General features: G+C 38.8%; 1 protein-coding gene across 5 annotated transcripts in view; it reads left to right on the top strand.

Annotated features, from left to right (window-relative positions):
* Positions 1-12926, top strand: part of Me2 (malic enzyme 2) — a 78342-nt gene that overhangs the window by 18609 nt on the left and 46807 nt on the right. For 4 of the 5 annotated variants that reach the window (XM_004855165.3, XM_004855166.4, XM_021236629.2 and 1 more), the window contains exons 2-3: positions 1889-2008; positions 12608-12741. In XM_004855165.3, coding sequence (XP_004855222.1) covers positions 1901-2008; positions 12608-12741 — 242 coding nt within the window. In that variant the 5' untranslated portion in view covers positions 1889-1900. Of the gene's footprint in view, positions 1-1888; positions 2009-3270; positions 3432-12607; positions 12742-12926 lie in introns of those variants that run through there. The other variant, XM_087192600.1, reaches the window with a different exon arrangement.

Genomic DNA, 12926 nt, shown 5'->3' with positions numbered 1-12926 from the left:
CTAGTGCCGTTTGGTGAAGACACTATCTCTTCCTCGGCTCTTGAATCGAGTTTATATTCTATAAAATGCTAATGTTAAATAATCTTTCAAAACTCAGTGTACCATATGTGTGTGGTTCTATTTCTAGATTCTCTGTTTTATTCCAATGATCTATATGTCTTTCCTTACACCAATACTGCCTTGATTACTGTAGCTTTAGAAGAAGTCTTAAAATTAGGTACTAAACATCTTCCAACACTGTTTTTGTTTTTGTTTTTAACTTTTCTAGGTTCTTTGTACTCCTACATAACTTTTAAATTTCAATATCCAGTTCTTCATTTATAGCAAGTATACACAGACCTGAATTTTTATATATACCTTGTGTTTTCTAATCCTGCTAAATTCCAGTACAAGTTCTAGGGGCTCCTAGAGATTTCTTAGTATTTTCTCTGTAGATGATCATTTCAGCTACATATAAAGATTTTGCTTCTGCCGTGGCAATCCTATCCTAATTGTGTCATTTTATTGCCAGACTATTTTGTTGGGGACTAGGTTTCAAAGTTTCATGGACAGATAAAGAGTAAGCATATCTGCCCTTGTTCCCCACCTGAAGGAGAAAGCATTGTATCTTCTCCATTCATACAAAGCGTTCTAGCTGGAAGTATGGAGTACATGTCTTTAATCTGTTGAGAAGTTTCTGTTCTACTTCTAGTCTCCTGATAGCTTTTACCATGAACAGCTGTAGAATTTGGTCCAATACTTTTTCTCCAACTAGTGACAGGATCATATGGCTTTTTTCTTTCCTCTGTTAAAATGATGACTTTTGGGGGTGGATCTTCCAATGCTGAACCAACACTGCCATCCCTATAACAAAACCACTTTCTACATCCTGCCAGATCTGACTTCCAGTAGTTTGTTTTGTTAAACACATTTCTATCTATGTTTATACTTTTTTCTTCTATTATCTTTATCCAGTTTTAGGATTAGCACAATGTTGAGTTCCTAAAATGAGGGGAGAAGTGTTCCTTCTTTTTTCTGCTTTAATTGTTTGATATAATTGATCAGTTAAAATGTTTATGAGCCTGCTGTTGTCATATAGGTAGGTTTTCCAGCTAGGAATATACTTTCTTTAATAGGTGCTATTGAAATTTTATATTTCCTCCAGAGTTAGTTTCATTAATTTGTCTTCCAAGTTACTTCTTAGAAGTTGTCAAATTTATTTCAAAAAAGATTTTTGTAATATGCTTTCTGTATCCTTTTAAATTCTGTAAAATCTGTGGTAATGTCTCCTAGATCCTAATATTGTAATTTTAAAAATGTATAACTGATATTGTGTAACAGGAAGAAGAGGTCTAAAAGAGCAGGGGAGTTGGAAGGGGTAGGGAAAGGGAATAAAGGGAAAGGAAAAAATATGAGAAGAGAAAAAAATGGAAACAAGGTCTTTGCAAATAGGGAAGGGTGGAGGGGGTGAAGGGAGAGCAAGGGAAGGGGAAAAAAAAATAAGAACCAAGAGACTCATGTAATGGTACAAGATCCCAATGATGAATGTAACTGTATTGTATACCTAAAATGTACCAATAAAGTTAATGGGGGGAAAAAAAAAAGTGGGAGAGACATACCTTGTCTCACTGGTGTGAATTAGAATGGTTAAATGTTTAGCACAGTCTGCCATATAGTAGGTAGTACTTACAAAGTAGCAGTGATTATTATCCAGAAACTTAAAAGTTATCAGGAAAGCTGTCTTCTTCCTTTTTACAACTGCTATAATCTATGAACATGTAAATATGTTAACAAAGAGCACTTTCACACATGGAAAGATAAGCTTTCTAAATTTGCCTTTGAAAACTAACAGGATGTACATGCAATTCCTCATGTTTCTTACCAGTGGTTTATTTGCTTATTTCACCAGGTAAAAGAAAAGATGTTTTCCCGATTAAGAACTGTTGCCACTCCTTGTACTTTGGCATGCCATCATTTGCACACGAAAGAGAAAGGAAAGCCACTCATGTTGAATCCAAGAACAAATAAGGTTAGTAACATTAATACCAATATATGTTTTTTCTCCTCCTGATATAGGATTGATATATTTTAGACTAATGAGGTAGGAAATTTTTGTATTTGATAGCTTTATACTAAGACCTTTCAGAGTTGCTTGCTTTCTTTTCATAAACTTTTCATTCTGCATATGACAGAAAACATGGCTGCTTTATTCCTCCTAAATTTCAGTCTTCATGACTTTTACCACCCAAAATGACTTGACTTGATTCTTAGTTCTAGCTAGTTCAGGCTAGCACTCGAGCTAGAGCTCTTTTGCCAGATGTGTTATATTTAAATTTATCCAGCTCAAAGCAAGTATTCACCTTGGGCTATCAGTTAGGCCTTTGGACAGAGGGTTCAAAATTGTGAAAAACAGTGGTTCCACTGCCTGCCTCCCAAGCACAAGGTCCCGAGTTCGATCACCGGTACCAAAAAAAAAAAAAATTGTGAAATAAACCTTTATCTAAAATCCACCTACCCCAACTCCATCTGGCTTTTTGGACACAAGTTATTGCATATAAATGATTTTGCTCATTAATTGGGCTAGTGCTTCAAAGGAGAGAGCCCCTGACTCATTTTGTTACCATCCTTAAAATGGAAGTAATGGACAGTATTGAGATACACTTGTGCCTTCATCCTTTAAGCTGGGTTTGGTGGGAAAATCCTTCTCTATTTTTTAGTAACAACATTGAATAATAAACATAATAATTAAGAGGGCTGGACTTTGCTGGGCATTGTACTACATGCCTATAGGGCTATAATACCAGCACTGGGGAGGCTGAGGCAGGACTGTTTAAAGTTCAAGGCCAACCTGGACTATGTAGTGAGATCCTGTGTCAAAAAACAAATACAATTCCAGCTTCACCCTTTATTTGCCGTGCGACTCTGGGCATCTGACCAAGCTCTCTAAGCATCTCAGCAGAAGTCATCCGAAAAAGAACAAGAATTATAGCTCCTATTTCATGTTGTTTTCTGGGCATTGGATAAAATCAGGCTTTTGACATGCTTAGCACTGTGTCTGGTGTGTGGTTAAAAAATGCACAAATAATGACTTTGATTGTGACTTAGTGGTAGACTACATGCTTAGCAAGAACAAAGCCCTGAGTTCAATCCTCAGTGCCAAAAAAATTAATTAAATATAACTGATTAAATATGTATTAAATAAGTAAATATAATTCTGGAAAGAGACTTCTTACAGAAAGCTTACAAGATGATGCATAGAGTTTATTGTAATATATGAAATTTTTCTGTTTCAGGAAAGGTATGTTTAGATTTAAAGTGCGATTTTAAAAGAAGAGTCATCAAAAATTTGGGAATCCCTAGCTGAGTGTGGTGTGACACATGCTTGTAATCCCAGCACTCGTGAGGCTGAGGCAGGAGAATTGCCACAAGATTGAGGCCAGCATGACTACATAGTGAGTTCAAGGCTAGCCTGAACAATATAGTAAGACCCCGTCTCAAAAAAAAAAAAAATTATCAATCTCATCTGTTATCAGCAAAATAATGAACTGTATAGTGTAAGTTTTCCAGGATTTTAGACCTACAAAGGATCATTTAACCAAGGGTCATGCAGAGCACCTCATCTTTGCATTCTTGGTACTTGACACAGAGTCAGAATTTAGCAAGCAGTTTGTCTTAGTTATTTTCTTGTCTCTGGGACACAATTCCTGATACCTGCAACTCTTAAGAAGGAAAGGTTTATTTTGGTTCATAGTCTGTAGAAGTTTCAGTCCATAGTCAGCTGGCTCCAGGCCAGGGTAACACGGCAGAGGAGTGTGGCAGAGCAGAAACAGCTCATGGCATGGCAGTGGGAAGCAGAGAGAGAGAAAGATCAAGCAAGGAGGAAGGGAGATTTACCCTTCCAGGTCACATCCCCAGTGACCCACCTCTCCAACCAGGCTTCACCTCCCAAATCACATTTACCTATAAATATAAACATCATTGGACTAATCCACTGATTAGTATTGTGTCCCCACCATCTAATCACCTACCTAAAGCCCCACCTATGACCTTATAAGGCTTTAGGGGGACATCTAGATATGAATCATAACATTCTGGCCCTGGCCTCCACAAGACTCATGCCCATCTCTTTATACAAAATGCATTTAGTCCATCTCTAGGTGTTGACAAAGTCCTGATAGTTTCAGCATTGCCAGAAAGTCCAAGTGCAGTCTCCTATGAGATTTAAGGCAAACTCTTAACTTTGAGCCCCTGTAAAAATGAAAAGTTAAACACTCCCAACATACAAAGGCACAAGGTAAACATTCCTATTCCAAAAGGAAAAAATGAGATAGAAACGAATGGGACCGAGGCAAGACTGAAATCCAGCGGAACAAATACTAAATCCTATAGTTTTGTGTCTAGTGGCCAGGGCAAGTTGTGGTGAGATGTGAACTCCAAAGGGCTTGGGAGACCCCACCCCTGTGGCACTTTGGGTGGTTGTAACCCCTCATGGCTTTTCTGTTGGGCCAGCTTTGCTCATTCCATGGGGCTTTCCTGAGACATTCCACATTCCTGGCTTTCCCAACATCCTGAGTCTCCACTGCTTTACACAGTGCCCTCAGGGGCATACTGCATGGCCTCCCAGACCTTCTGAAATCTGAGTGGAAGCCTTCCTGACCCCACAACTCTTACATTCTGTACACACTTAAAATCAGTACCACATGGATGATGCCAAGGTCTGCTGTCAGCTGGAGCAGTAGCTGAGGGCTTTTGTATCTTTCTAGTGGTTGCAGAAGCCAGAGAGTGATTGGCTGGCTGAGCACAGTGTACTGAATCTTAAGGAATCAATGCCCTAGGTCAGTGGTGCTGAACATATGGCAGGAATGCCACGATAGGCTATTTGTTATCATTGAAAACTCTGAATGTTTCGCCATCCTTGGCCTGGGTGGTCCTTCTCCAACAGATGGCCCTGGGGCTCTCTTCTCAAAGCAAAGCCTTTCACTTCTGCGTTTTTGAGCCTTATGAGGGTGAGGCCTTTATGATTCCTCACATGCTTGCCCTTAAGCCATTTTTTCCTATTGTCCTGTTCCAAAGTTCTTAATGCCAACCTTTTTAGCAACCAAGCTCATCTTATCTTTGCAGGCCACAGCTTTACCAGAGCTTCCTTTCTGGGCAAATTCAAAACTTTCTAAATCATTCTGCTGGGCTCTTTGCTCTTGATTCTCAATGTGAAGCTGGCTAAAAGGCATTAAAGGTATACAAGCCACAGCCTGAATATTTGGCTGCCTTGAAATTTCCTGTGTCAGATTAATTAGACTGCTGCCTTTAATCTCAATCTCCTGCAGAGTCTCAGGACAAGAGCAAAATGCAGACACACTTTTCGCTAAAGCATAACACACATGGCCTGGAGGCCAGCTGCCAGTGGAATCCTTGTTCCCAACTGAAACCTCCTGATCCTGGTCTTTCTGTCAGCATTCTGGTCTTCTGCACTATGACTTGAATCTCCCATCCAGCTCAACTTGTAGCATTCTAGAGCTGCATTTTCAGCCAGCATCTCTAAGCCTTTCCTAACTCCTCCCACAAGCCCATTCAAATAGCTTCTGGATCACAAGGTCAAGTAGAGTTACAGCAACAACCCCACTTCTCTGGTACCAGAATCTGTCTTAGTTACTTTCTCATCGCTGGGATACAGTACCCAATACCTGCAACTCTTAAGGAGGAAAGATTTATTTTGGCTTACAGTTTGTAGAGGTTTTAATCCATAGTTGGCTGGCTCCAAGGAAGGGCAGCATGGCAGAAGAGAATAGTTTATGGCATGACAGTGGGAAGCAGAGAGGTCTCAAGGGAGGAGAGAGGGAGAATACACCCTTCTAGGCCCACACCCCCACTGACTCACTTCTTCCAACCAAGCTCCACCTCCCAAATCACATTTAACTATAAATTCATCAGTGGGCGGAAAGGAAGGAACAAAGGAAAAAAAAGAGAGAATAGAAGGGAAAAAATGGAAACAAAGCTTTTGTTAGTAAGAAGAAGAGGGGTTGAAGGGAGGAGAGTAGAATGGGGAAAAAATCAGCAAGATATATCATGTGCAGATACAAATTCCCTATGGTGAATGTTATTATGTATGTCTAAAATGTACTAATAAAAATTTTAAAAATAATAGTAATAAAAATAAACTCATCAGGGGGACTGATCCACTGATGAGTATCACACCTCTAGTTACCTCCCCAAAGCCCCACCTATGAGCGCATGAGGCCTGAGGGGGTCATCTACATATAAGCCAGAACACAGTGAGTTCAAAGCTTAATGCATATCCTAATCCCTCTTGTTTTTTTTTTTTTTCTCACTTCCCCAAATCTTGCTAGCTCTTCTAGATACACCTCATTAAAAATCCCAGGCTGAGGTTACACATCAGCAATAGAGTTCTTGCTTAGCATGCTTGAGACTCTTTGAGTCCTCAGCACCCCCAATCCAATTCTAGTTCTCATGTAGAGCCTTTTTACACCACTATGGACTGGAGTAATTGTTCCCTTCTTGGAAACCCCAGAACAATTTTTATCTTTCTGTTCCTACGGCAGGTAATCAATATATGTTGCTTTGTGCATCATTTCGTGTCTTAAGCTATTATTGAAATCATTGACGGTGTTTGTACTTCCATGAGCTTATTTCTTCCTGACTGCATTTCAGGTTCCTTTGGCTAGTACCATTCCTATACTTCCTTGAATCTTTTCCAATGTCTTAGATATAGTAGCCCCTTGATAAATATGTTCCCTAGGGACTTAGGGGTTATAACACATTTATAAAGTATGTTAAATGACAAATTTCAAGGAGGAGGATAATCTAAATGCATTACAATATTTCTAAAGTATGTGAGGTCTGTACAAGTCCCTGGATTTGATTCTCAGTAAAGGAAGAAAAGAGAAGGAGGGAGGGAAGGGGAGAAGGGAGGAAGGGGAAAGAGGGGGATGCAGAGAAGAGGAAAAAGAGAAAAGAAAACTTTATGTTCTGGCCTGGCTTTCTGAAATCCCTTAAGGTTGCATAGCATCTGTATCTTACAGTCTTGGAAAGACCACTTCTGGAAATCCCTTAGTATCACAGTTGGGTTTTTTTGTTTGTTTCTGTGTTTTCAGGATATTTTTGGTGCTGGGGTGGGGGTTGATGTTGGGCATTGCACATACTAAGAACGTGCTCTACTACCCCCAGCCTTAGAAAGATTTGTTTGTTTTTAAGAAAGACCATAGACTGGTGATTCCCAATTGGGAGGTCATGATTTTCTTTGGGATTCACCATGTTAAGAAATCAGGGGCCAATTTAGCTCAGTGGTTCCACTGCCTGCCTCACAAGCACAATGGTCCTAAGTTCGATCCCTGGTACCAAAAGAAAAAAAGAAAAATCAGATTTGTGCTGTAGACCAACATTAATAATTTTTCACATATATATAAATCTTATTTTTACGATTGTTGCTGTTGCTAGTGATGTAGCTCAATGGTAGAGTGCTTGCCTTGCATGTGTGAGGCCTTATGTTTAATCCTCACTGTCAGAAAAAAGTAAAGGGTTTGTTGCTGTTGTGTTAAATGTAATTAAAGGCAAGACTGAATTTGTAACCTGTTTAAATGTATTTTAATCATTCTCTACTAAAGGTACACCTGTTGTTATCTTTATAATTGCCATTTAAAAATGTACAGCTCAGTGATACTAGGTACATTCATTGTCGTGCAATTATTACCACCATCTAGTTCCAGAACTTTTTCATTATCCCAATACTGAACTGGATAGTCATTTTTAGCAGAGCCTTAAAATATTTAGAGGTAACTGTGATGATATTTTATACTTAAATAATACTTCCATAAGATAGAATTATTAAACAGGAAATCTGGAGAATATTGAGGCTGAATTTATTATTGTAACTGTGAAACTGTAAGCAGTTGTTTGATTATAAGATGGGCCTACTTTGAAACATGCATAGCCTCCCCCTTACTTTCTTCAAATTCTTCATACCTCTGTATTGGCTGCATTAGCAAGAAAGTAACCAACGTATTTATGGATGAAATGATGTGTCAGTTATAGGAGTCCTTCTGTAATTTTTTTAAAAAAGACTACTATGAAATAATAGCTCAAATAGTAGCCTCAAATTTTTCCTGCCATCTCAATTCCTTATTCCCAATTCCTCCCGTATTAATGAAATCTCTTTTAAGCTAAATATCATTTTTAAGATATGAGATTGTGAAGAGATTTTACTTCAGATTCTAATTTGAGTGTCCTAAAGTGCTTTACTTAGAGTAATAATGGATTGCTAGAACGAAAAGAACTAAATAAATGGTAAGTATCTATGTAAATCTTTTATGGTACTGGGCATTGAACCCAAGGTCTTCACACTGAGCTACATCTCCAGACGTTTTTCATTTTTGTGAGATAGAGTCTTTTTTTTTTTTTTTTTGTGAGATAGAGTCTTGCTGAGTCACTAAACTGCCCATTCTGGGCTCAGACTTGCAGTCCTCCTGGCTTGGTATGACAAAAAAAATGCTGACTTCTTGATCTTAGACTCCCAGCCTCCAGGATATGAGGAATAAATGCTTATTTACTAGCTACCCAGTTTATGATACTTTTATACTACCCTGAGCAGACTGAGACAGACCCTAGTTCCTTCATCTAGATTGTTGTATAGGGGGAAAAAATTTGTAAAACTGTAAAGCTATCTTAAAGACTGTAGAGTACTCTGTGAGTTGTATTCCATTCAGATAATGTCTTATAATTTAATTAGCCATAACCCTGTTATTGAGTACTGTTTCCAGTTTGACGTTATAAATTACCAGCTGTTAATCATGTTGTGAGCTTTATCAATAAGTATCTACTAATTTCTTAATCCTTGGTGGACTATTCTAATTGCATGCAAAAAGAAGAGAAAGTACCTCTTATTTGCACCCTAGCATGCCTACCTGCATGTTCAAAAATCTGATTAAGGGATTTTTATCAATAGTGATGTGTGTAGATGAATTAGCTTTCAGTCAGTATTAACAAATACCTGAGGTAATCAGCTTATAAAGAAAAAAGTTTTTTTGTTTCACAGTTTTAGAGGTTTCAGTCCATGGACAGTTGGTCCTGCTGCTCTTGGGGCTGTGACAAGGCAGCAAATCATGGAAGAGAGTGCACAGTGGGAAAAAGCCATGACATGAGAAAGAGGAAGACCCACAATTTCCTTTAAAGACCTACCAGAATAACTTGAAGACTTCCTTTTTAAAAATAGTTTTAGTTTATTAGTATATGTGTATAGTGCATAATGTTTACATTCCTTGTATGGATTCGGTACATATACATAACATGTCTCAATTCCTTTCATCCCTTTTGCCTTCCCTTAGTCCCTCCCCCACTTCTTGATCTCCTTCCTTTTTTGTTTGTACATGTTTGCAGTACATAATATTTACATTCTTTGTGTGAAGCTGGTTATACACATCATATTACAGTAATAGACGCACACCCATGTTTATAGCAGCATAACTCATAATAGCTAAATCTTGGAAACGACCCAGATGTCCATCAACAGATGAATGGATAAAGAAAACATGGTGTTTACACACAATGGAGTACTGTTCCATTAAAAAAAAAAAGATAAACCAGACCCTACTGCTTAATGATCTACCACTTGCCAATAGCACCTCTCCAAGGAGTAAGGCTTCATCGCGCCATAGGCCTTTGGGGGACATTTGAGATCCAAATATAGCTTTAGTGTTGCTCAGAAGTCCAAGTCCAGCCACATGTGGTGGAACATGCCTGTAATCCCAGCACTTGGGAGACTGAGGCAGGAAGATCATGAATTCAAGGCCAACCTGGGCTATGTAGTGAGTTCGAGGACAGCCTCAACTACATAGTAATACCTTTTCTCAAAAAAACAGACAAAAAAATATATATCCCAGTCCAGAGTTTTCTCTGAGGTTCAAGACAAACTCAGCTGTTAGGCCCTATAAATCTCAAAAAGATACAGTGGCAAAGAGTAAACATTCCTATTTCAAAAGAGAAGAATGGGGCATAGAAAGGAGGGATAAGACCAAAACTCAGCAGGGCAAACATTAAATCCTACAACTGCTTGTTTGGCATCCAGTATACACTAAGGTGTATTATGGGCTTGCAAAGGCTCGGGCAGCTCTGCCCATGACTGTGCTGGTTGCGGCCCACGTGACCACTCTCAAGGGCTGACTTCATATGCTGTCTGGAGCTTCTCTTAGCAGACATTCCACATTCCTGGCATTCTCTTTTCCCTGGATCTCCACTACAGCTTCAGCTTCACTCTCACAGCTCCATGGATCACCCTGTCAGGGGTCTGTTTGTAGGGACTCAGACCCTGTCAGAGGCTGCAAGTTCTCCCAGCCTCTCCTCTGAAATCTCAGGGAAGCTTCTGTGACCTTTTAACGCGTACTTTCTCCATGCCAGCAAAACCAGCATCATATGAGCCATGCTAGCACCTGTGTATGCTAAGCATGCATTCTATCACCATATTCCCAAGCTCCATAATGGTGTTTCTGAGCTACTTCTTTTAAGTTTGTATTCTCATGTATGCCTATTGAAGTCTCTGCTTAGTTTTTTTTGTTTTGTTTTTTGGTACCAGGGCTCGAACTCGGGTCCTTGCGCTTGTGCAGCAGGCAATGAAACCACTAAGCTAAATCCCTGGCCCTCTCTGCTTAGTTTTGTGGTCACCTAATGATTAGACTTAAATATCTGGAATCAGAGCCAGAAGTCTCCCCTTCTTTGTCAAGGGGCTCTCTGTTCACACTGGGGCACACCTCCAGAACTCAGGCACATTACGGCTACCTGTTAGCTTTCACTTCCTGCTTGCACAGAGGCTCAAGGTTAGCCAGAGGTGGGAGCTTAAGGTCTCAGGTCTTTCCTGGATGTGCTCAGCTCATACACATGGCCTTCGGATTCCCAGAAACATCTTAGCAATGATGACCAAATGCCTGAACTACTTATTTATCACAAAGTGCCAATGCTGCAGTTAAACCTGAATACTGTACTGAGGTTTTAGTTTAGAAAAAACAACTCATCTTTTGTCTTAAAAACACAATAACAGAGTCTTTGGTGATATAGCTTTTTATTGAAAGGTAAAGTTTGTATTTGGCATGCTTTTGCACAATAAGTGTGATCTTTGTTGTATGCATGCTGATACTTTCAAACCTTGGCTGGGGTGACCTGGTTCACGTGCCAGTAGAGACAACTGTGCAGCACAAGCGCCATAAGTAAATTTGGCACCCCACGGTTGCCTTAGAGCTTTTCAAAGCTCCACCCTGTGGACATCTCATTCCCTAGCTTTTCCTTTTTATCTTTTTGGTTAGCTTGTTTACCTCGACTTTTACCTGCTGTTACAGGCAGTTGCTTTGCTAAGTAATTGCCTGATTATTACCAACAAGCTCTTGGGGGAAGACTGTTAGCACTGGATAAGCTCATATACAGGTCAAATAAATATGGCTTTAGAGGTGAGTTGTTTCAATGAACCAGCAGGTCAAATAATAATGCTTTCCTGGAATAGAAAAATCTCCAACCCTTCCTGCCCCTTCAGTGGCTTCCAAGCTGCTAATTTGCAGTGTTAGGGCTGGTTTTTAGGGCTGCTGTGAAGCTTGAGAGAGGAGAATGGTAATAGGGCAAGTAAAAGTGCCATGAAGCTTGCTGCTTGGTGGTTTTTTGGGGGTTTTTTTGGTACCAGGGATTGAACTTGGGTCCTTGTGCTTGTGGGGCAGGCAGCAGAACCACTGAGCTAAATCCCCAGCCCTTCATGGTTTTTCTTGAATAAGTGCACCCTGATTATTAGAAGCCTTTAGTTAATTTCCAGAATTAATTTCCAGAATTCTGAAGAAGGTGACTCTGGGTATTTTGCTAGTACTGTATTTGCTTTTATGGAGGAAATACTTTTTGGAAATCCATCAGCATTTTTGCTGACATCACTTTAATGTGAAGAATTTACACCACATCTAAAAAACAAATAATGAAGATCTTGTGACACATTAATTTTTAACTATTTTATTGATTTCATTTATAATGTATTTCATGAATCTGTGTGAAACATAGTAGTGTTCTGTCAGTTTTCTAAATACATAAGTTAGTGGGTGTACTTTGATTTGCAACTTGCTTTTTTCCTTAACTGTGTGTCTTGGAGATCTTTCTACTGCTTTACATACTTAGGGATGCATGTTCATTTCTGTGCTATTTCATAATATAAACATATACCATAGAATTCTTATTGCATAATTGATGGCCTTTTATTTAGTTTATAACACTCAAGGGAACTAGAAACAGTATTACAATTAACCTTTTTGTATATACAGTACCTCTTTATTTAATGCAGTGCCTGAATATTATCTGGGGTGGCTATCTGGATAGCATATTGCTGAATTGAAAAATATGTGCATTAAAATATTTAAGAATACTTTAAAATTGTCTTCCAAAAGCCTAAACTCATTTACATTTCCAGTAGTGGTATCTGTGAGAGTAACTCTTTTCCAACATGTTCAGCAATACTGAATGTTAGCAATCTTTAAAAGTTTTGAAAGTCTGGGCAAATATATTCTGTTGATTTTTAAATTTTGCATTTAAGTTACATTTTAAAGGACAATTCCTTTGCTATAGTAGTAATTATTTTAATCCTTTTGTTTCTTCTCTTTAGGGAATGGCTTTTACATTACAGGAACGACAAATGCTTGGACTTCAAGGACTGTTACCTCCTAAAATAGAGACACAAGACATTCAAGCCTTACGATTTCATAAAAACCTGAAAAAAATGACCAGCCCTTTGGAAAAGTAAGAGTTGGTTAGATGTTCAGTTTTTACTGGTATTTTGATTAGAAACATTGTGTTATGGTTATTATGATATGAGAAATACACAGTCTTACAATGAAGTTTGTTTTTATCATTGAACTGTTACTTATATATGGTTGTTTCCTTTGTTTAATTGAAGACTTCACTTATTTTTACTATGTAAAACT

Source organism: Heterocephalus glaber, unplaced genomic scaffold (genome assembly GCF_053883595.1).
Source record: "Heterocephalus glaber isolate CG9 unplaced genomic scaffold, H.glaber_assembly_v1.0 deba00000331, whole genome shotgun sequence".
In the NCBI taxonomy this organism is placed as follows: Eukaryota; Metazoa; Chordata; class Mammalia; order Rodentia; family Bathyergidae; genus Heterocephalus; species Heterocephalus glaber.
The sequence above is the reverse complement of the archived record's forward strand: the minus strand, read 5'-3'. Positions and strand labels throughout refer to the sequence as shown.